Below are 23,979 nucleotides of genomic sequence, written 5' to 3'. Positions count from 1 at the left end.
AAAAGATGCCGATTTCTTGACTAAATTTAATGTTGCTTACTATTTTTATTATGGAAAAACTATTAAACTTGATTTATTTCCTTGAAACAATATATCTTCTATATATATCGGAAATGATTCAGAAATTTGGGACCATCTATCAATGCATGACATATAAAAACAATCCTGTTGTAAATCTTTTTAACATGTTAATGAGAAATATGATATATATGAATGGTGTTATTATGAAATATTAAAAGAATTTGATGTATTTTAATTTGATATAAATTGACTTCGAGAGACTTTGATGTAGTGAATCACCAGCAATTATTGAACTGTTGCATAGTTAATGTTTATTCATGGATATCGACTAAGCATAGCATCATCCTACAGGCGTGATGATATGTTACAAAAAAGAGTAAACCATCTCAAGTCAACCTAGACGATCACTGTTTCTAGTTGACAATCTTAGAGAATGAAAGCATTTCAGATTAATAGATTTGGAGAGATACACTTCCCTCCGGTGAGTCTTACCATAATTCAAAATATATATTATAATTGTTGAAAGATATGAGTCTTCAACAGTCTCAGGTTTTTAAAAATGCTTAGTATTGGAAATTTCATCTTCACAATGTCAAGCAATAACGACCTTCATTCAGCTTATACCTTGACACCAATAGCCACATTTCTTCGATCACAAGTTTGTAAAAGGAGTGATTTGATTGGATTGTATGCTAGCAAATACAGACATTCAGAGCTCTCAACAGAAAGTCTTTAAACAATAATCCATAACATTTACAGCCTTTACTTTGATTGGCTGCATTCTGTGATACAAGAATATTGACTATTGCAGTCAAGGTATGAGACGATTTTTGTAATATCTTGACATTATGAAGATGTTTCCTTGGTAATAAAGGGTTATTATACATTAGCAAGTCAACCTAGGTGATTCACCATCGAAGAGAAGTCATGTTAGATTAATAAATTAGGAAGGAAATAGTCCCTGCCTGTGAGTCTTGCCATAATTTAAAATATATATTATAATTGTTGAAAGTTATGAGTCATCCCCAGTCTCAGGTTTTTAAAATGCCTAGTATAGGAAATTTATGCGATCAAGTGATTAACTGAAGTGTTAAAGAGAAAGAATTAATGTGAATGAATTAGTTGTTGGTATTGTGGTGATAATGAAAAGTTTGATTTGATTCCATGACATTTTGTGAATTTATCTGTATTTCCCTCAAGGGTAAGTTACATCCACATGAAATATGATGCAAATATGATGAAATAATACGGTGAAAAAATATGATTTTAGTTGGAGCCATTGCTTTTAAAAGATAGTCTTACTTTTCCACTACACATGAAACCTGATGCATATATGGGAATGGCCTTGGAATTTTTTTTTGGTTGTGGCTATTAGCACAGCAACGGTACAAAAATGGGAATTAAAAAACATATGGCCATCACTACCTAACCCTAACAAAGTCACTTAATAGCCATAGAGAACATGCATTGTGCGAATAGCCAGTGTGTTTTTTATTTTTACTTGGCATCAAAATTTGCTTTTGAAATAAGTCTTAGTTTTACCAATATTGCATATATTCACAATGTTAACCTTTAAAATCAAAGTAGCTATATTTAATCTTATGATAGCAGTATTAGACTTAGTATAAGACTATAATCATATCATAAGGTTAAAGGTCAAGATATATTAGATAAGTACAAGAGTCATATACCTTTTCTTTCAATCAGGGGACTTGAGGTCAAGTACATTTACAGTACTAAACAATGGGATGTAAAACTCCATCCAAATTATGTTATTTTATTATGATACAGGTACTTTAATCATATGACAGTATCAGAGGTCATGAATTATAAGATGTCAGGTGTCAAATCTCAATTCTAATTTAATCAGGGGTCAATTTGGTATCTAAGGGTCATGATTGATAACGTTGAAGGGTTGTGACATGGGGAAATTTCCTAATTGAAAACGTGATCTGATTCAGACATTGTTTAGTGAGGATAGGAAGAGACCAAAATCTGTATATTGCAAAATAATTTCTTCAATATATAATATTGAGTTTTTCATTGTAGTCAGCTAAAGTTTGAATATATTTAACACAAAATTTGATATTTCACTCGTTACACTTCTTTGACTGATCTGTGATGCATGATGTTAACTGAGCTGTTTTCTTACTCAGTCTGATAATATCATTCAGCATCTTTTCAATTTTCATTGTTAAACAATTCTGTAATGTGTAGTTCTGGCTATTATACTGTTATTTTTTGCTGACAAAATCTAATTTTTTGCTCAGATTGTGAATATATTTTCAATTGGTTGATATGTAACCCACACACTTCGTGTCATTGACACGGAAATCTGTATTAAGTAGAAAATCAAGATAGATGGTTATTGTACCTGACATGTTACAAATCTCTTCTATTTATAATTGGAGAGTTTGGAATCTTGTTTCAAATGCATTAAAGGTATTACCAAGCCTGTTTTTTTTTTAACAGATTTAGGGTTTGTTGTCAAAATTACTAATTATTGTGATAATTGGCCTGAATATGTGAGTGGACAATCTTTTTACAGTAACTTAGAATTTAATCAGCTTTTTATGTAACAATAAGAAGTAAAATAAAGGGATTTATGTGTCACTTTGCAGGTTTAAAACCTGACGTTGGTTCTTGTACAATGTTAAAGTAGGACGTAAAACTCCATTCATTTCATTTCATTTGTACAATGTTGTTGTTTAATTGTAGCAGAAGTTGGTGTCAAATCTTGATTCTGAAAAAGTCAAAATTGAGCTCTATTGACTCATTAGTCAAATTTTTGAATGACTAATCCCTTTAAATGATGGTAAAGATGAGCTTAGGTTGTCTTGAATGCTGAGAGAGCTGAGAGAGTTTAGGATCTTATTACCAAGATAGTTAATGTTGGCCAGATTAGCAGACTTTGATGTCAATTCCAAAGCTGATTATTCCGTCTTGAAGAAATTCCATAATCCTCTTATAGTTATAGAATCTTATTCATTCATTAATTATTGTCAGATAAAAGACAGTGTGGTTAAACCTATATCTTACTAGGTGTTGAGATTCAGTAGAGATCTTACAACTGTTCTGACAATGTGATCAGCTGCAATGCATAGAATAAAATATTTCAAGTAAACACAGCAGATAACATTAAAACCCACCAAGTTAAGCTGAAATTACATTATTATTCCTTTTATTAACTGTTTAATCTGTTTTTTTTACTCAAATGTAGAATAATTTGGTGTCATATTTTAATTCTGTAATGTACCAATAGAAAGCTGAAATTGAGTTCTGTTTGACAAGCAATTAAAGAAATATACCTTCGAGAGTAATAAAATGCCTGGTTGAATCAATATTTAAATGTTATGCTTCTGTTAAATTGAACTTGGGTCTTATTTGTGTTAAAGTTGTAAAATTTCGTCCTTACAGACTATTTACTTTCCAAAGAACCAATTTCTAATGTGTCTAGGTGAATTGTAATTGTTTTCTAATGTTTTGACAATAGTTCATTAAGGTAGAGTTTATATATAATTCATGTGAACACAAGGGTAAAACATTGTATTAAACTTTCTATATATAACCTATCCTCAGGTTCTCAGCAAATTACTTGTCTCAAGATTTTAAATTACTTCATTCTTATTAACTGCTTGGGCAAATTTCAGAAAAAACATACCATAGAAAAATACCAAAATAACATTGTTATGTATGTGGACACTCTGCAAGATATGTCAATTTGAATAATCATATGCTGCTTAAAGTTGAAATTGCCTGGCCACATATTCTGAAAACGATCTTAGAGCTAGGATATCCCAGAAAAAATGTAACAACGAATTGAAAAATGCCTGTCCAATTAGCCCTACACCATTGTAATATGTTTACTGTAAAGCCTTCATGGTTCTTCTAGTGGACAATGGTCATTTGAAGATAGCCTAGGAGGAGTATTAATAGATAAAGTTGGTCCAAATTGTTGGAAATCAGAGTTTGTTTTCATGAAAAGGTCGTTACAGAATTTGTTATAAATTGGGCTTTAACAATCTTGTGACACTAACTTGATAAAGTGTAATCAGATGTGTTAAGATTTTTTAATCTGTGTACAACAGTTAATAGTGTATTGATTTTATATTGGAAACACAACTAAACATTAAATATAAACTATACTGATAGCTTCTCAAGGTTACAGTGACCTGATGCCTATGTGGTGGTGGGGAATATGGGCCTGTTTATAAGGGTGGGAGAGGTAGAAAACAAAATAGCTAGTAATAGTTATTCTATAGGCTAATAGTGTATTGATTTTATTGTGGAAAATCTACTTAACATTAAATATAAACTATTCTGATGGCTTTTCAAGGTTACAGTGACCTAGTGGGGTAGGGTGGGGATCCCAGTTTTTCTTTTATAGAAATGGGGGAGGGGTTATGATTGTAATAGTCTGTATATAGGCAGGCAGTTAACCATGATTTTATATTGGAAACACAACTTAACTTAAAATATAAACTATACTCATATCTTCTCAATGTTACAGTGACCTGGTGAGGTAGGGTGGGGATCTGGGTTTTTTATTTGGGTGGGTGAGGGATATGGGCTTGCTTGTAGGGTAATTAGTCATAGTACTGCTATAGGCTAATTTTGTATTGACTTTATAGTGGAAACATAACTTTAAATAAACTATTCTGATAGCTTTTCTAGTAACTTTGATGCTGGTTGGGTTGGTGGGGGAGGGAGGATAGAAAATAATAAAAATAGTCAGGTATAATTCATTATTCTTTCAAAAATACTCCCTATTTCTATATATGTCTTTTATCATTTTAACATTCAAATGCGACTAAATCTGGACACACATGGATTTGAAGGCTCAACTTAGCTAAAAAAAAATATTCCTGTTTCTGAGAGTATGATTGGTCAAAAGTGGTGTATCTGTCTCTTTAAGGCCAGCATTTGATCATGATTTTGTGTAACAAACACAACTTTACTTTAAATATAAACTATTCTGACAGCTTTTCAAGGTTGCAGTGACCTTGATGCTGTGGGCTTAGGATGTGGGTTTGTTCATTTGGTTGGGGTAGGGGTTACAGTGACCTGATGCTTGTTGGGTAGGGTGAGGATATGGGTGGTTTTTTTTTGTAAGAGTTAGGAGTGGGCATGGGGGATATTTATGATAATCAGTGTTTAGGCTTGTAATAAATAATGATTTTATAGTGGAAACACAACTTTAAATATAATCTCTACTGATCACTTCACAAGGTTACAGTAACCTGGGTGGGGATGTCAGTTTTTTTTTATAATAGTGTACCCAGTATTGATTTTATATTAGAAAAACAACTAAACTTTAAATATAATCTCTACTGATCGCTCCTCTAGGTTACAGTGATTTGGTGGGGTGGGGTGGGGTGGGGATATGAGTTTGTTTATTTTGTTGGGGAGGAAAATAAAAGGTAATTAAAATTGTCTGAATTCTATACTACCATAAAAACAATAATTTCAGTTAACCTGACTTTTGAATATTAAAAATTGGCTATGGTATTTGGTTTAAGAAATCAGAAATATGTTAAAATGTCAATCTGACATCTTCAGAAGAATTCTAAGGTGTTGTTAGTAAAATCTATTTTAGTGGAATATTAATAAAAAAAATATACATTTTACACTAGGTCAGATGTTTTACATATCAAATCAGTTAAATATTTGGCTGTCAATATATCTTGCTATAAAAACAGTTTACTTACTTTTTTAAGGTAGTTCAAGTAGTAATTAAAATGGTGCCTGTTAAATCATGGATTTCTATATAAAGTTATACTAAACATAGTCAGATCACATTACCTGACATTTAGATAGATCTCTTATTGTTTTTGCTTTAGAGTTATCCATCACTGACAGAGGACCTATACTAGGAGGAAACTCCAGACCCACGAGTTAGTCAAAAAAATGTCTAACTTCCTCAACCACTGTGATTGATATACTTGGGTGACTCTTTCATTAAATCCTTTTTTTGGAATTGGCTTCTCTAAAGCATCCAATGCAAAATTTGTCAAGTGTCTTTATCTGTTAAATAGTTTTGTGAAATTTTCAAAGAGAAAGGGTTGAAGAATAAATCAATATGATGATGTCCTTTGACCTAAGTTAATTAGCACTCAAGAGAAGAATGAATTTAATTGAAATAGTGAAGACAATGAAGGAAAACTTGCTAATGAAAAGAATTCCCTATAGAGATGCTTGATATGGTTTCTCATGCTTAGCTTGATAATTGAAATTGATTTAAACTTTGATGCTAGAGGTTCATTCAGAGATATTATTCAAGCAATGTTTCGAGTCCTAAGACAATTTTAAGAAAAAAGTCAAATGTATTTACCAGTTGGAAGGACATTTTTATCTGGCTCTATTATGTAGCAAAGAAGTTTCCCTGTAATATAATGGATCTATAAGATGACCACATCCAATGTCAATTTGTACGTTCATTATTGACCAATGAGTCTAGGATAGGATATATTATTGTCTCTTTAAAGAGAGAACTATTCCCAGGAGGTGTTGCTAATTACTAATTATTGTCAATAAGAGTTGACATTACACATCAATTCTAATGGTAATTACTCTAGGACAGCTGTTGGTTCATTTTGTCACAGTTATCAATTGGTCAAGGATGCAGAGTAGTGACACTTAATATTGTATTATCACAGTTATACTAGTTCGCAGGTAGTCAGTTAGTTTAATATGGAGCTGTAGTAGACGGAGAACAACATCCAGAATTAATGTTATATTATCACAGTCAGAGTAGAAAGCAAGCAAGTAATAAGGTAGTGTACCTTAAGGTCAAGGTGTATGGAGAAACTATCCTATTGAAGCACTGGCTAAGGTCATACCATGGATTTTAGTGTTAGTGATGAAATTTTTTCTTCACATTGATAATCCATCCTTCTTTAAGAGTCTTTGATTGTTGTAAGTTCAAATCCACAACAGATCAAAAATCAGAAAGTAATCAGTCATCTGAGAGAAAAGCTTTTATTTAAAATAAGAAAGTGTATCTGTAGTTTGTCTTGATATTAAGACAGTGTAAGGAAACACTTTTTGGCCTGGAAGGTGTTGGTCTGGAAAGTCAGGACATAGATAATGGCTACCTTACCAGTAAGTTAATAACCAGTATAGATGTGAACTGTCATTTATGTGGCACCCAGACGTACAATAAAACATTTTATTTTAACATCTTAGGATTTTTTTAATGGATTCAGTCCATCATTCGTGTTTTTATGGGTTTTAATGTCTGTTTTTGAAATTATTTATCTCTCTGTTTAGATCAGACTCATTTGTTTAGTCCTACCACTGTACCATTAGCCATGTTGTAGAACTCTTACTTTAGTGTCGTGGTCTGCGATTCTCTAAGAGATTTTGAATTAGAGGTATTTAAAAGAGGTTCTCTTAGGTTCTTTTAATATACAAATAGGCTTCAGTTATCACCACTCCAATTTCCTGCCCGAAATGTGATTTGGGTGAAATTCGACGAGATTATGACATCACTGTTGCTACATCTTCACAATGTCAAGCTATTATTAAATTCTTGATATTGTGAAAATGCTGTTGCGAATGATATTTAGCTTAAATGGAAAGCAGAGGTATACATACTGGTACCGGTACATATATAATTGAAGCCAATTCTATACAGTTTGAAGATGTTAAGTCTGTCAATATTAATTAATATCCAGGACATGGATAGAAATATTCTATAATTAACTTACAATAATTGATAATTGATTCAATGATATCATAATTGCTGTTTACAATAATAAGTTGTTTTAGATACTGAATGTTATCATTTATCTATAAATGGAATTTTTGATTGTTTTCAATCAATCAGAGTACATTTAGAGGTTGTTTTTCCATTGGCTGAACTTAAGTTAGGACCATTGCACTACAGTAGTCAGGACCTCATTCTTAGGGTATCAATGTCAAATAAAGAATCTTTAAAAGGGAAATGTGTGCCTGTTTCAAAGATAGGAATTGTGACCAACTTCTGTCTCCCTGTAGCTAATAATGTATAACAATATTGAACTTCATTTTCAAGAAAAGTCCTATTTTCTTAGTTTTAATTTTTAACATTTTTCAGTTAAGTAGTTTTAACTCTGCTTTTATAATCTGTGTATACTTCTCAATCTTATTAAGCAAAACTAAGAATATTTTATTCTGATTTGTAGACATAGTTACATATCTTGAATAAGGTAATACATGCAAAATCTTTTTTTTTTTTTTGATTTTCCCTCTTGCAAAATACCCTTAATTAGAGATCATTAAGTAAAATCAGGAATTTTTTTTATTAATTTCAAGCTATCAGCTATCCTAGAATCAACACTAGTCTATAGAGTCATGTGATAGCATGTTATTAAACTATAAATAAGGTTTATTTTCTCTGTTAATTGAATTTCATATAGATTGTCTTGTTAATTGTGTTTGTGTATCCTTGATAACCAATACTAGTTATTGCCTGGAAGAGGAGATAAACTTTATCACAGGAAAAGGTATTCAAAATGAAATGAGATGCAGGTTGCATGCAGGGAATAAGCTTAGATTTCAAAGAAAAATGTGGTATTAAAGCAGGATAGGATTATGATGTGTAACCTTGATAACCATTTTCTGGAAGTGAAGATGGAAAGGAACAGGTATTGAAAATGAGGCATTAGTGATGATCTTGAATAACACATGGGCAGGGAGGGTATTGTTACCTTTGTAATAAATATTGAAATACTGGAAAGATGTGGAGGGGAATAAATAATGCATTGGGCTCAATAATGGACATTGGCTGTAAGCATTGGTAATCTGTTAATATAGTGTTCACATGTTAAACAACCAGTAGAAACATGAAGCTGACATTTAAAGAGTCTATGGGGGTAAAAGTTAAGTTATTATTACTCAGTGTAGGTTGACTGTTTATCTTCAGGTTTGTTACAGACTGTTCTCTTATTCACCATCCTATTAACAAATGTTAACATTCCTCATTCTGACACATGTAATCATGTTATGTACTTGTAGACCTTTAAAAATCATATAGGAAAACATCAATAAGTTGACAAAAGTTAATTAGCTGGTACAAGTAGACAGTGGACCACCCTCTAAATAATCTAATAAGGTAATGGTGGCTGGTGCCATGTTAAATGCTCTAAGGCCTTTGTCTTCATCATGTTTTCATGAGGGTTTTTGTAGCATTTCAATAGGTCCTTGTCCACATAGGCGTGTTGTATAAAACGCCACTTGCTGCCGACGCTGCATTATTCGCTTAAAATCTCCGAAGGGGTTTTAAGCGTTATCGCTTGGTGTAATCCTCAAGGCTTTAGCCAATGAAATTGCAATAAAAATGTCATGTGAGCATATTGATGAAAAACTTAACCTAATATGATAATAAATGCCTCACCAAATGGTAATATTGGTCAAAACGTGCACCCATTGACTTCTTTTTTCAGGTTGACACCGTTTACTGTAAATATAAAGTGTTTTGAATTCAATGTCACTGTCTGATTCATCTGTCATATTGTCTTTTCTATAGCAAGCGAATCTCCACTTACGCTTATATGGACATAATACAACAAGTGTATTTTGCTTTGTAATTTTAAACGTTCATGAAAATGAGTATGTGGACACAATCCTTTAGCAACAATTAATCAGATTTTATCTCATGTGCAAATGTCTGGTGTCGCTCCACTCATGCTTTCACTCATAGGCATCTGATTCATTTTGAAAAACTTTATGATGGACACACTACCTCATATGAATAATTGATTTGCTGCTACCAATATATTTCAAAACTGCCTTTCTGGTTTGTTTTTGAAGGTCACATTGTTAGTATCTTTTATCCTTGGGAATTTTAAGATTCTGTTAAGTGTGTGCGTTAAGCCATTCTTACTAAGTGGAGACCTGGCCTTGAAATACCAACAGACCTGAATGTTTTATGAATTGGTTGCAAAATGAAATCTTGCAGGCTCAGGGCATATTAACTTGGAGTTGAGGAAACATAGTTCTTAGGTTAGATAGATTGTGGGAAGTTAAACCAATAAAACAAACAAGTTTTACAATGTAGTAATTTTCTTTAAGAACATGTTTATCTTCTTTCTTATCTAGTTTATCTATGTCAGGGAGACCTGAAAACAATTAATCATTTATATGCATGGTAATAATGTAGTATGGTTACTTTTTCAAATAATTCTATTACCTTTTGTGCACCCTTTTGATCTATGATATTATTTGCTTTTAATGTGTTTGAAAAGTTTAAATTTTCTGTTAAAACTGTTGTTTTATGAATACCTTATAAATTTGAAAGCTTTTAGTTGACAAAATGAATTGAATAAATGAACATATGATTTAAGTGACAAAACACATTATTTGCTACATAGTTGAAGATGCATGTAGTCTATGCATATATTTTCCTAAAAAATACTGTTTGTATGAGTATGTGAAATATTCAATTTTAGACTAATTAATTGTATATCTATATTCACGCATATATAACTATTTCTATAACTATTGTTACATATCATCATTCTAATGAGAAGACAAGACCTTGATAATATTGTACACTATTTTACCATTTAACTTCTTCAACCATTTTATTTTATGATCTTTGTGATAAAAAGTCCTTAAAATAACTTAAAAGTGTTTCTAAAAATATCTCTTGTCTGGCAGCAAAATATTCTAAATGTAATCAGATCTATTTTAACATTTCGATGTATACAGTTATAAGATATGGAGGTTTTTTAACAGGTTCTGTTAAAGATTTTTGAAAATTCACATAAATATGTTTTCCTCGTTTACCTGCAATGCCAGAAACTTCTAATTGTTCTGTAAAGACGTGTAATTATATCATTTAACAATAGTTTGGTGTATTGACTAGGAGAAAGAGCTTGTTTATCTGTAATCAGAAGGATGAGGACACGGCTGAAACAGTTTAAAATGGTATTCAGAATGCAACATCTAGTACCAGACAATAGTACAACAAAAGAACATTCTGTAGTTTAATACCAGAGTAAACTGATGTTTAGTTTTTTCGTAAAGCTAAAAGTGCAGCAGTGAACCATCTTGATGAAGGAGTATTCAGAATAGAAAATCCAGAAATTGACAATCGTCTGTTTAATGCTCAGTGTAAGATTATGTGCTGTGGATATATCTATAACTGACAATGCTACAGCAGTAGATCTGGCTTGTTATATAGAGTTGCTGTTTTCTTTTTCATTTTCTTTTTTGGAACCAGGAATGGTGATAACTTTGGTGTCAACATTTGTGATGACATGAGATGATAAACTATGGAAAAATATATTTTGTATCACATGTTTTACATCAATTTGCAACATAGAACATTGATATCTAGTGATTAGATAACACAAGGTATTGATTATTAAAAGGGAAATGAAACTTCATCTAACTAACAACATAACTAATTGAATGATAGTTTGAATTATGTGGAGAAAAATTTTACTTTCATCCAAACCGGATTCAAATCCAAAAGACAAAGATAAAACGGGAGATCCTGATATTTTAATTCTTTGGAATGGTAATTAATCTTTTTACTTGTAAATATTAATAGCCCATAATTTTGTTATATCACTGGAACAGAATTGAACTAAGGTCTGTTTCTTTGAGTATTTGAGATCTAACTCAAACACTCGCATATGAGGATATGAGTATTAATCTTGTTCGATTGGTGGCCTTGAATTTGTCATCTTCTCTCTATCCCAATCAGTAAAATTTTACAGATAAATAAAAATCAAAGGGTTTTGACATTTTGAAAGCAGTATATATTAGCAAACTACAGAATCAAAATCAGTTTTCTCACTATCGAATATCATCACCCATGGAAATTATTAAAAGTGATATTTTGTGCTAAAATTGTGCTCTATCAAATGGTAAAGCAAATATAGAGACAACTGTATCTGTCATTCTGTTCTGTTTTTATTTCACATCTTTAAAAGTATTATCACAGGATGGAATCAGGTGTTGTGATATACACACTGTACTAGGTGTTCATAACAGATTATTTGCACTTTACATAAACCATAACTCACATCACATCTAGACTTCTGAAAACATCTAAATATTTAGATATATGGTTTCTTATGATTGTTACCTTTATAAATTATTCAGAATGTTGTGAAATTTAATGTTTGTCTACTGGTATTCTCCCCTAATGATCTATAGCTAGTCTAGTCAATTAAGTACATTTCCAGTTGTATTGGCATTGGTAGGAAGTTACTTCTAATTTCAATGTAACAAATCATTTACAATTTGTGTTAAGTGCTTCAAAAAGTGTAAAGCAATTTGTTGATATTGGAAGTAATCTGTATTTGTTTCCTATGAAGATTCTATCTTGCTGTGCTAATCTTAAAACATACTTCCAAAGTTTGAGGAAATGAAGTTTTTTGGTAATGATTCGTAATTTGCAATTTGACAAAGATTATGTATAGTGCTCTGAATGTCATTCTGTCATTTTAACATTTTGTTTTACTGTGAATTATCTGATGAAATATCTGCCAAGGTAGAAAGTTTATTAGAAGAAAGTTATTACGTTTTTGATTTATAATTTGTGTTTTAACCTAGATTCTGGATATAAATAGGTTATCAGTGATATTTATAAACAGTTTCTAGTCCAAGGTTTCTAGTACCCTGCAGCTGATTTTTGTTTTAACTTGTGTAGTCAACTCAAGCATTTTTGTGGTAAGACAGAATTCTTAAAATGTTAATATTTTGCTTTCAGGATTTTGAAGTGTTGTCTATGAAATTTCAATTTGCTACCCATATTTTTTGTTGTCTCATTCTTGACTTACAGGATTCCTTATGATTTGAGTTCTAGGTGTTTTCAAATTGGCAAACCTTGATCTAGTTTTAAGTGTTTTCTAAAACTAATGGTATATTAAAGCTAGATTGGATCAAATAGTGCTCTATATATCATACTGCTGTCTTATAGCACCAACTTTATTTTGATGTTTATTCATAGAAATTTATTTTATAGGTAGTTCATTCATTAACATAACTGACATATTTTATATATAATTTTGTGGTAAGATGAAATATTTCAGTGGTATTTATTTCTTTCTTTTAAATCGACATTGAAGGAATTTTGCTGGACAAATTAATATAATATGTTCTATAATGTCTCTAACACTATGGTTCATTTCCATTTTTGATTAAAAAATGTAAGAATTACACACCATGTTCAAACGAAGATGTGAATGAAATTGTAAGAAGAATGTGAGATATTTTAAAAAGGAAGTGAAGAAATAAAAATTCACCTTGAAGTATTATAATTCAAGGTTAAAATACTACATGATGAGTGAACTCTGTGTGTTGGATATTTGGGGCATTACATAAAGTAAAACTTACAGAATGGAACAAGCAATCATAAAGTTGGAATTGAATTAAACAAAATTTTTTTAATTTTCTGACAACCAATGCCGCAATTGAGGTAAATTAGTTTACAACTCTTATTGTGATAAGTTTAGTAATTAATTCTAATCCTCTACTGTGGTTATTGTGGTATATTATCATCTATTGTTTTAATTGTGGTATTTAAGCTCACAACTCCTATTAGGGCAATTGTGGTAAATTAGTTCACAACCCCCAATGTGATAATTTTGGTAATAGTGAGTAAGGACAACCAACTACAGTTCTTAGATTTTGTTTCATGATTATGAGATATGATGTGCATGATAACAATCCCTGGAATAAATAAGACAATTATAATGGTTAAATACTTTTAGAATATATTTTTAATTAAATAAATCTATAACTTGTGCTTCTAATATGCCATTGAAGGATTAATCTATGGAGTATTCTGTAAAAGTTGACTACCAGACTGTAGACTGAGTTATGTCATGATGTGTTATCATGCTGTTTAACTATAATACAAGGAGGGTTAAATCACCAGGTTATATATAAAGTTATATCAATATATAAAATATGATAACAATGTTTATAACAACAAACAGGTTATATTGTCAATACTATCAAATAGATTACTTTCTAACTAATAACTTTATTATACAGCAGTGAGGTAAGCCAGTGTAAAACTAATTAACAAACCTATTAATTCCATCAATTTTATTACATTTAACACTGACAAAGTGCTTACAACAATCAAAGTGGAGTGAAAATTTGATGCAATAGGGAATGAAAACTTATATACCGGTATCAATATCAATATATTAACCGATCAGACTTTTTAATTTGTTCACATTCATTTCAAGTTAATGATATCTGTATCAATCTAGTTTTGATTGTAAAGTTGTATTGTAAATTAACATTTTTCTCTAAGCAACACTGCTTAAAACATCATTAATATATTCACAAGGTTCTAACAAGGTTTTTTAACCAATTACATACTTTGGGGACATTTACCTTTTCAGATTAATGTCTTCGTGGTTCCTGTTATTCCAGGAGAACTTGCCCTAATTAAGAAGTCACCTTTGAAAGTCATCACGAATTGTATGCCTTATACACAATGACTTTAAAGTCTGTATTGGGTCTCTTTAATTGTCTGTCATTTTTTCCCTTGGAGCATATTGTGAATAGGAATAATTCTATTTCTAAAGTAAATATTGTTATTGATTTGAAGAGGAATTTCGATAATTGACAGTGATATTTTATTATTAAAATAAACAATGCCATTTTATTCATTTCCTTTCTATAATGAGGACAACTTTAGAAAAATATTTCTGTTGTTCCTTATATGATAAATAATGTTATAAACAAATAACAAGTAGTGGTAATCTTTCCCTAACGTACTGACAGTCGCCAAAATAATTTGTCAACCTGACTGCTCTCAATAAGCAGTGTTCCTGCTTAGTTGTTAAGCAGTCTAGTTTTATTAATGGAATGCAGTAAAAACATCAGTAGCAAACATCAATTAGATTCGTTATTTATCAAATTGTTTTAAAATCTTGGAAACCAATGTCTAACTATAATTGGTCTGGGGAAAATTGTAATTGATTTGTAAACTGTATGTCAAATTAAATAGTTTAGATTGATAAAGAACAGATGTAACCAGGCTAGGTTGATAAAAATTACAAATGCTGCTGTTTTCTGTAACAGTGTTTATCAGACCAGTTGTATAACATTATTTTCCAATCATTTCAGACTTTTAAACCAATTACATTTCCAAGCAATCTAAAGACTAAAATATATGGCTTTACTACTTATGTATATTTAGATTTATGAATTGATTAGTATATCCATATATCTTAGTGTTTTTAATGTTACCTTCCTATATATAAAATATTATATTCGAATGGCTATCCAGATATAAGATAATAACTGTAAAAGGTACTATGTTATGGCATCAATTTAAGCAGAAGTGTCTTGAGAATGATTCACTGAATTTGCCCTATTGGGGGTTAAATTTCTTTACGACAGAATGAAAAAGCAAAACTTTTACCAGAAAGAAATGTGTGTGATGTTATTAATTCAATGATCACTACATACAAACTCAGATCATATGATTGCAGACATACCTTACATGTAATGAAATTTAAAGCAATTTATTTGAGAAGCGAAAAATGGAATATGGTTATTCAATACCTTATTTCACTATATACTCTTACTAGATATTTATGGAATACTTTATTTGAATGTTTCTTCTTTAGATGTCAAATTTTTCACTTTAAGTATGTTTATTTTAAAGTTATTTTAAGACAAGTGTGTGCAATTTAATGTAATTTAAACTAAAGTAACAGATTCTGGTTATATTTTATAATGCTCAGGATATAGAGAAAAAAGTTAATTATTTTATTAGGTAGAAATCAAGGTTCAATAATAAGAGACATGATTTAAAATTTACCCAACTTCAGATCTGAATTTGTCATCATGTATATATCATTTATACTAAGCCTCTTTAGAGTATTCTCATTGCAGATTTGTGTTTCTTTTGATGTCTATATCTAGTAGGTATTATAAAAACAACCAGTATGATGTTTGACCTCAATTTATATACATGAAATTCATTAGAAAAAGTTACAGCACCTATAAAACAATACCTCATGAAAAAATTGGTTATCTACAGTGACCACCATCTTTTTATTTATTAATTGGCTGATATAGTGAAGCCTGATATACTTTTAAATTTTTAAATGTACGAATTTATTATACTCCAGTACATAAAGTTTAATACTATTTGCAGTTGGAAATAACCATTAAGAAAGAAGTTGTAATTAGTGAGTTTGGTACCTTGTGTAGGTACCAGTGGCAGAGCCAGGTTTAGGCCCGAGGGGGAGGGGGGGGGGGGGAAATATCTGAGATTCCTGAATTTATAACCTAGCAATGAGATTTTTGCCCGAAAAACTTGCATTCGGGCCCCCTCTGCCTCCCCTGCCTGCTCCGCCACTGGTAGGTACGATTAGTTTTCTATATCAGCATTATGATATCATCCATGGACAGTTTCTAATACATAAAGCACAGCCATAATCTGAAAGTAGGACAAAAGCATCGTCACTAGACAGTAGTGTGTTCACTTCTATAGAAGCATTAAAAGTTATCAGTGTGAAAAGGAATATATAATTAATGTTTTGATGATCAAAGATAGGAATAATACAGCTACTGATATAATACTGCTCCATGCTTTGAAATAAATATATAAGAACATTTCTAGAAAAATTCAAACAGAACCTAAAAAAATATTGTGCACTATTTTAACAGTGAAAATATTTTATTGCATAAGAACATTTCTATATTCAGTTAGAATCATCATAGATCAGAAAGAAAAGTGATATATTGTTGTCTATTGATTTTCACTAGAAGGTATACTAGATAGTTAACATTCCAATAAAATAATAATACGTAGCTGATTATTAATGTTATTCAAAAAAAAGAACATTCCATATCTGATGAACTTTATTTGGACCAACGTGTTTTTCTTATTTTTGTGGGTATGGGAAAAAACATAAAAGTTTGACAGGTGGAGCACAATTTTTGTGCAATGACAACTTTGATGGTGGACAAAAAGTAGAGGTGATGAACTTTGTATAATGTGTGGTCAGTTCTGTTTGAACAGTTCAATGTTTTGGATGACTGGTTTAAACACTTTAATTCTATAGCTAGGCTGAAAAAACTTTGACAAGTTTATCTCTGATTTGTATGCATTTACAATGTGACAATTTTACAAAAGACTGGGCGATGATCATTTTGTAGTCAGTTGTATATTAGATAGATCACTAGTGTGGTTTACTACTAGATTCAACCTCTCCAATTCTTAACTGTGATTATAATATATCATTATAGGATGGCTTTAGTTTTTGGAATATGGTATTATAAAACCTGAATTATTCTTTAAGGTGAAAAATATGATTTGTTGCATTTTAATGTGAAACTGTGTACTGCATTCAAAATGTGAGATCCTCTGTGTTGTGAGATAATTGGTTTAGTTTGTTCATATCAGTCTTTATGAAACACATGTATTGAATAAGTTTTTTTTTGTCTTTTCAGGAGTAGATGTAAGTAAGATGGGTGCGGAGGAGAGTAGAGCAGGGAATTATGGGTTGATGGGGCCGGGGTCTGTCAATAGAAATATGAATAAACAGATTCAGAGAGCCAGGCCCTGGTCGTTATTACATCAGTGTTCTTTAGATCAATGGAAGGCAGGCCATGCAGGTAAATAAAACATAATAGTTCTCTTTTACTCTTAAAGATATTTTCTTCTTCCCTGAATTTAGAAAAGGATTAATATAAATGTGTTCTGAATTTGATCCAAGAATCTTTTTTCCTGTCTCTTGGACTGTCCCATCATTGTTTGACTATACTGTTTGAGTTCATGGTTCAGTCTTCTGTTATTAACAGATTTAACAATAAACATAATTAACAGAGAGAACTAACAATGGCTGAGATCTTTTGCACAGACATTCATAGTCCTATTTTTCCATTCTTTCATTCATGCATGAATAAAATATTATTTAAACTAGATTTACTATAAATTGAAAAATATTATTTTGGCAATGGTAAAAAATCTTAAAATGTGCAAATCTGACAGTTTGAAAATGTAGGTGTTGTAAACTCATATTTTACAATGTTTTCTATTTTTATCTTGTAGAAGCAGCAGGGTTTCAGGAAGTCCACATGGCCTGTAGTGGTATAGTGTTTAAAGACTGTAGCGTAACATTTTGTACTAGTCGTCAAGGCATCATCAACATTAAATCTGGTCCTATTTTTAGTTTTAGACGCAAAAGTAAATTCACCAAAATGGCAGAACATTTTGAATATAATCATATCCCAGCACACCTTTCATCTATTCAAAATTTTCACGTAAAAAGTGTGGTGTGTTATAAAGGCAATACAGTTATATTACATTTAGTACGGAATTTGATGACACAGTTTGGAATAATTGACCTTCAACAGAATAAATTTCTAGGTATATTTGGACATCAAACAGTGGAATATGTAAATGAGGCATTACGTGGAGAAATAAGTCCAGACGGCAACTATGTAATGATCAAAATACCATCTTTTAGCACCGGAAATAACACTTTTGTCTTCCAAATGTATGAACTGAAATCAAAACAACTGATAGGTGAAGTTAGTCCAGCCTATAACCACTCGATATTTGTGTTCGACCCTAAAAGCTGTTCATCACGACTCGCTATTACCAGTTTTCAACCAGGACAAGACAACAGTCTGTGTTTAGTTCGCGCTAAAACTTGGGATGTTTTAGCATTAAATTCTAAAGTAGATGATTTACGTACTAGTTTACTTCCAAATTTAAAAGATTTGAAATATTCATGTGATGGAAATTTATTATTTGCTGTCATGGCAACAAGTGGATGTCATTGTCGAGAGAAACGTGCTCGAAGATTTCAACCTATTGATATTAGCATTTATATATTTGATGGAGAAAACGCACAAACATTACATTGTATACAATATCATCGCTATGCCTGCGGTGTTCACTCATGTCCTATTAACTATATGCCTACATTTTCCTATTGTGGAAGTCGTATGGCCATTGTGCTTAATGACATGGAAACTACAACAGATCATATACAAATTTACAAATTACCGATATCTGGTAATTTACAAAACCGATGCAGAATTCGGATTTTACAGCAATATTCACCTGATGCACTTGATAGGCTTCCCTTACCTAAACGTTTGATTAAGTATTTAAAATTTCAACCTGAATATGTTTAATGTTTTGTTATGTATTTAAATAATTTTGTTGTGACGTATTTTGATTATTCTCTGGTAAATCAAACTTAAATGTTCCTGAACTATTTGCTCCAACATGACAATAAGAAGGGGTCTTATTCTAACAAAGTGAACTTTAAATAGTTCAGTGCTGCAAAATTTATATCCCAACATGCACATACATTTTATGTTGCTCGTTATCAGATTTTTAGAAATAAGGCACAGTTTCTTGTTTGATGGGGTACATTTGATTTTGATTTGTTAAAGAATAATTGAAATAAATGGCTAAAAGACTTGTGCTCTTTGAAAAGTGTTTCATGCTTAAATCCCTTGCCTCCAATTTGGTACCGGTTAATTTTGTATTTTTTAATAATTTCATGTGGAAGATTAGAAATAACTGTAGAAATAATAGTTTAGATTAATAATCTGGTGCAATATTACAGTTTTCAGGTATGTCTTTTCACCATAAATTGATTTTTGAAATGCATCAATTTAGATAAGTGAATCTGTTCATCAAAAATTTTAAAATTAGTGTAAACATTTTCATGTTGAGCATAAGGCTATTGAAAGGTTTTGTGGAATGTCTTAACTGTTTTCTTTTTATGAAGCTCAAAACATATTCTCTTTTGTGAATATATTTCTAGCATCGCACCCAATCACCTTCAAAATGTGTCCTTAATCATTGTACTACTTTTGGTCTTTGTCAATCTAAGGGGAATAACTCCATTTTCTAGATACAAAGAAAACCTTCAGGTGTCAGTTGCAATTTTTGGTCACATTATTTAAACCCTTAGCTAAACATAATGAATTTTAACTAAGTTTGACTTTAACCCATTAGCACACCAAAAGTGTGCATAAAATGAGGTGTCAAATACCTGTTTCTAAAGATTAAAAATTTGTAAGTCAGTTAGGTTAGTTGATTTTTGTTAGCTAAATGATGAAGTTTTATTATGAGAGGGTTATTATGTTGTTATTATTATTTACTAAATGTGTATTTCTTCTCATATTTATAACTTTTTATTTGGTTGTTTTGCACTTGTTAAAATGTTCACTTTTAAGACAAAGTTTAGGTATTCCAAAATGATGACAATCAATGAAAATTAGAATTACTCAGATTCACAAGAAAACTAATTACATCAAAGATTTATGATTTCGGAAATTGCACTACCACATTTGAATCACATATTTGATCAATCAGAGCTTCAGCATTGTGCATCAAATTCAAGATTTGGAACTTGAACTCAGTCAACTGAGTATGAACCATGATAGTGTCAATATACACTACTATACTTTATGAATTATTGTTTGAAAGTTATTGTTAGAATTTTGCAAAACTCAAACTCTGTCTTGATTTACTGTTGATATTAGTTTTGTCTCTGTTTTTGTTATTATTTATTCAGTTTATGTGATATATATTCTTTATTATTAGTATTTTATTCCCTCAAATTCTGGTATTTATAATAAATTTATTCCTCCCCCCCTCCTCTCTTACTCGACTCTGCCAAATGTGGCTTAGATAATAAACACACTAGTCATATTGATCATAATCAAAACTTAGTCTCATCATTATTGGTTTTAACCCAATATATCTCGCATAAAGATGTATGTTTGTAGCAAAGCTCTATAGATCTTATTCATGCGTTGCCATATTGAATCCAAAAAAAAGGTTCATAACGCAAACAAACAAAGGTAACATTGTTTCACTGCAGTAAAATCTCCATCGCCCATTTTCTTGCTGTTGATCAGGTGTTCAGTGACGTCACATAAGCTTTTCCTTATATGGTGTTGTCATCTTTTCAATAGATGACATAATTTGCGTATGAACCTCGTTTTCAGTGTCTCAAAAACAAGGCATGAATAAGGTCTAATGTGTAGAACACGTAAGTCATCATGTATAGTACTGCTATAGTATGGCATTTTGTTTATCCCCTGCCTTCAACATTTCCATTTTGTATATTCACTGTCAGCTTATTGTGTGCCTTTAATGTTCATATTAACCATTGATGCATGCATGAAAAATGTGCCCCATTGAACACTGCGTAGCATATCATAGCATTAGCTCACTTCATATCACTTGGATGTAACTTGATATAATTTCATCAGACTAGTAGGATGCATACATGTAACCTTCATTTTGAAAAACATGACAATAGGTGTTTATTGATCACTGTTTCATTAGCTACACACAGTAGTTTTCATTTCATTTACCCAGTAATATGCAGAATAGTAAAATATAAAACCTCATTCCATTTCTTTTACTTATTCCTGTGAATAATTTGAGGTATTCAACTACCATTGTCTATCTATACAAGCGTATAAGTGCAGATCAAAAGGAAACAAAACACCATATCGTAACTTTTTTAACCAGTTAATTCAGGTTTCCCTTATATAAGTTATATTCTGAATTATCATGATAAAATTCAGTAAAAATTTGGACCAAATAGTTTTTACTATGCTATTTATGATCACTGAAAAGCCCTTCCTTGAATTCTAGTGCTCAACTCTAATCAGTGTTTTCCAGAATAGATTCGCTTGTCATGTGACATGTGTTCATTTATACTTAATATTACTTCTATACTGAATGTAAATTCTGCATGCATGTTGTGTTTGTACGCTTGTGAGCTAAAAGTGTAATAAAATCATGAAATTGTAGACTAAAGCCAAAATGTGTTATTTCTTGTCATCATCATAATACATTTGAGTAACCATAGTTTCCTTCATTCAAACCTGCTATCATGACTGAACATTTGATTGAGACTACTATGTGTGCTGACATCCCTTAACAGAGTTCAAACATGCCTATATTGATGTGCTGAGAAGAATGGTTTCAATATTTCACATTTGTGAAAAAAGTATCTTAAGTTTGAAGTCTTTTACTGCATTGTTTGATTAAATACATATGAACTGTATGATTGTGTGGTTATAGAAAAAAACTTTCTTCAATCAGATTAATTTAATTTATGTTTCATCAAAAATAACTCAAAGCGTTCACATCCAGTTCTTGGTTCAAACTAAACCAATGCTCTATTGAATACAATCTTTTTCTATTCTATGTATTGTATTTATTAACACTGTATATTGTGATTAATGACAACAATTTAGAGTGAATTATCCTATAGAAAATAAACAGACAAAACATCAAATTATACTACAGTGTTCAGACCACAGCTTCTGGCAGCAAAGGCACAATGTCAAGTTGTCAAATAAAGCTGATATTATGAAGTTTACCCAAAGTTTAGCTAAGTGCTATCCCAAGTTGACAAATATATTATTGTAACTGCTATCATCACCCTATAATAAAAATGTGATCTGTTTTTGTGCTTTCATAGGCGTGATGCTCGCGGAGTCGGGCTTTGCCCATAACCTCAACCCTTTAAAATTTTAAGACGAACCAGACTTGCCATCGGCCAGTACACCTTTGGTGTTTTTTATATCTATTTTCTCAGTTGAATATATCTAACAGTTGGCTTTAGGACTTGTCAGTCTACTGTCTACTTGACCATATTGTTAAGGAAGTTCATGTTTAACCTTGCGATTCATCTGATCTCACTAATTGTGATTGGATTTGTCAACTTGGCATCTCTTTTTGAGGCCCGAAGGCGAGTATTGTTTATTTCTTTTAATTAACAAATATCTAACCCACCTAGACTGGCTAACAATCTAGAACAAACCACTTGTTAATCTTTTTTATATCAGTTTAAGGTTTCACAACTAAATGACTTACTATGAACTTCAAATAAATGCTATTTAATAAAGCGGTCTGTAGCAAGATTGGCAACCTGGAGTTGCTTCCCATATAATTCAAACAAGAGAAATCATCACCATAGAGTAACATCTATGATCTTCACTGTTAATCTGAATAACTACGCTGCCACCAAGTATGGTGTCCAACTATATAGGACAGTGACAGATTTCTGCTGTCAGATTGCACCAATTTCCAACTAGGCTACTAATACTATAGCACCTTATCGCTCTTCTGGTTCAACAGTAGCCTACTGATATCATTATTTTGAATTTTAACTCAACATTTGTTAACCCAATCATGAGGAGATGACATGTCATTGGAGTCTGTATAAGGTAGTTTCATTCTATAAGTGTATGTCGAGATTGACTGCCTCTCTTAACAACCACTGACGTTATTTTGGGGCGAGGTCCACTAATTTCTCTTTGATGATTTGATCTAAGAAGAAGTAAAATTGAAATTCAAAATGTTGAAAGGTTAAACGGCGTTCATTTTCAACAAAGATGTCATTCGGTGAATTTCACCAACAAAACAACTCCTTGTTGTTTTCGCGCCAATTTGTTTACACGTCCACCGTGAAAAATGTCACCATTTCGATAAATAAACGAATCAGTCATCGTTTTTTCTGGCTACTATGCCTAGAGTTAGACGCTGGCTCGCTAACCTGAAGGTCCAGGCTCAATCCCGACATACGTTGAACGTCGAAGGACAAGCTTCAATCTGGAGATCAGAATGGAGTCGACAGCTAGAGACCAATATTAGGTCCAGCCAACTTACCAACTCAACCTCAAGTTAAGAATCTTAGAATTGCTCAAAAATATAGCCTAAATGGCTTATATAATGGTAGGCCTGCTTTAGGCTAACGAGTAGATGTTTTAAGTTCCAAGTTCATTTTATCCTTTTATTTCAGATAGGCCTACCACATCCTTAATCAGAACAGTTGGTTTTGAATTAAGGGAAACATTTCGGATTCAGCTTTTCACAATTCTACTATAATTTTTGACACTGTCCGCACTTCTCTAAAGCTTGAACCTATTTACAAAATTAATCACAACAACGTTATAAAGAAACCGCTATTCATTATTCCAGAGTCATCAGTT

At 31.4% G+C, this 23,979-nt stretch overlaps 2 protein-coding genes across 2 annotated transcripts in view; both read left to right on the top strand.

Annotated features, from left to right (window-relative positions):
- Window positions 1-346: 346 nt before the first annotated feature.
- On the top strand, window positions 347-18,492 carry LOTGIDRAFT_149391 (hypothetical protein; the record flags this gene model as incomplete). The annotated part of the gene is made up of 3 exons (XM_009063830.1): window positions 347-502; window positions 17,446-17,610; window positions 18,047-18,492. Coding segments are annotated over exons 2-3 (594 nt in total), but the record flags the coding sequence as incomplete, so codon positions are not given.
- A 267-nt stretch (window positions 18,493-18,759) lies between these two features.
- The window catches only part of LOTGIDRAFT_154617 (hypothetical protein), a gene marked incomplete at both ends in the record, with an annotated part of 8,758 nt that continues 3,538 nt past the window's right edge, over window positions 18,760-23,979 (top strand). The window contains one exon of the mRNA XM_009063829.1: window positions 18,760-19,018. Coding sequence (XP_009062077.1) covers window positions 18,760-19,018 — 259 coding nt within the window. The remainder of the gene's footprint in view (window positions 19,019-23,979) is intronic.

Source organism: Lottia gigantea (assembly GCF_000327385.1).
Source record: "Lottia gigantea unplaced genomic scaffold LOTGIsca_6, whole genome shotgun sequence".
Classification (NCBI taxonomy): Eukaryota; Metazoa; Mollusca; class Gastropoda; family Lottiidae; genus Lottia; species Lottia gigantea.
This window is presented reverse-complemented; position numbering and strand designations above follow the sequence as displayed.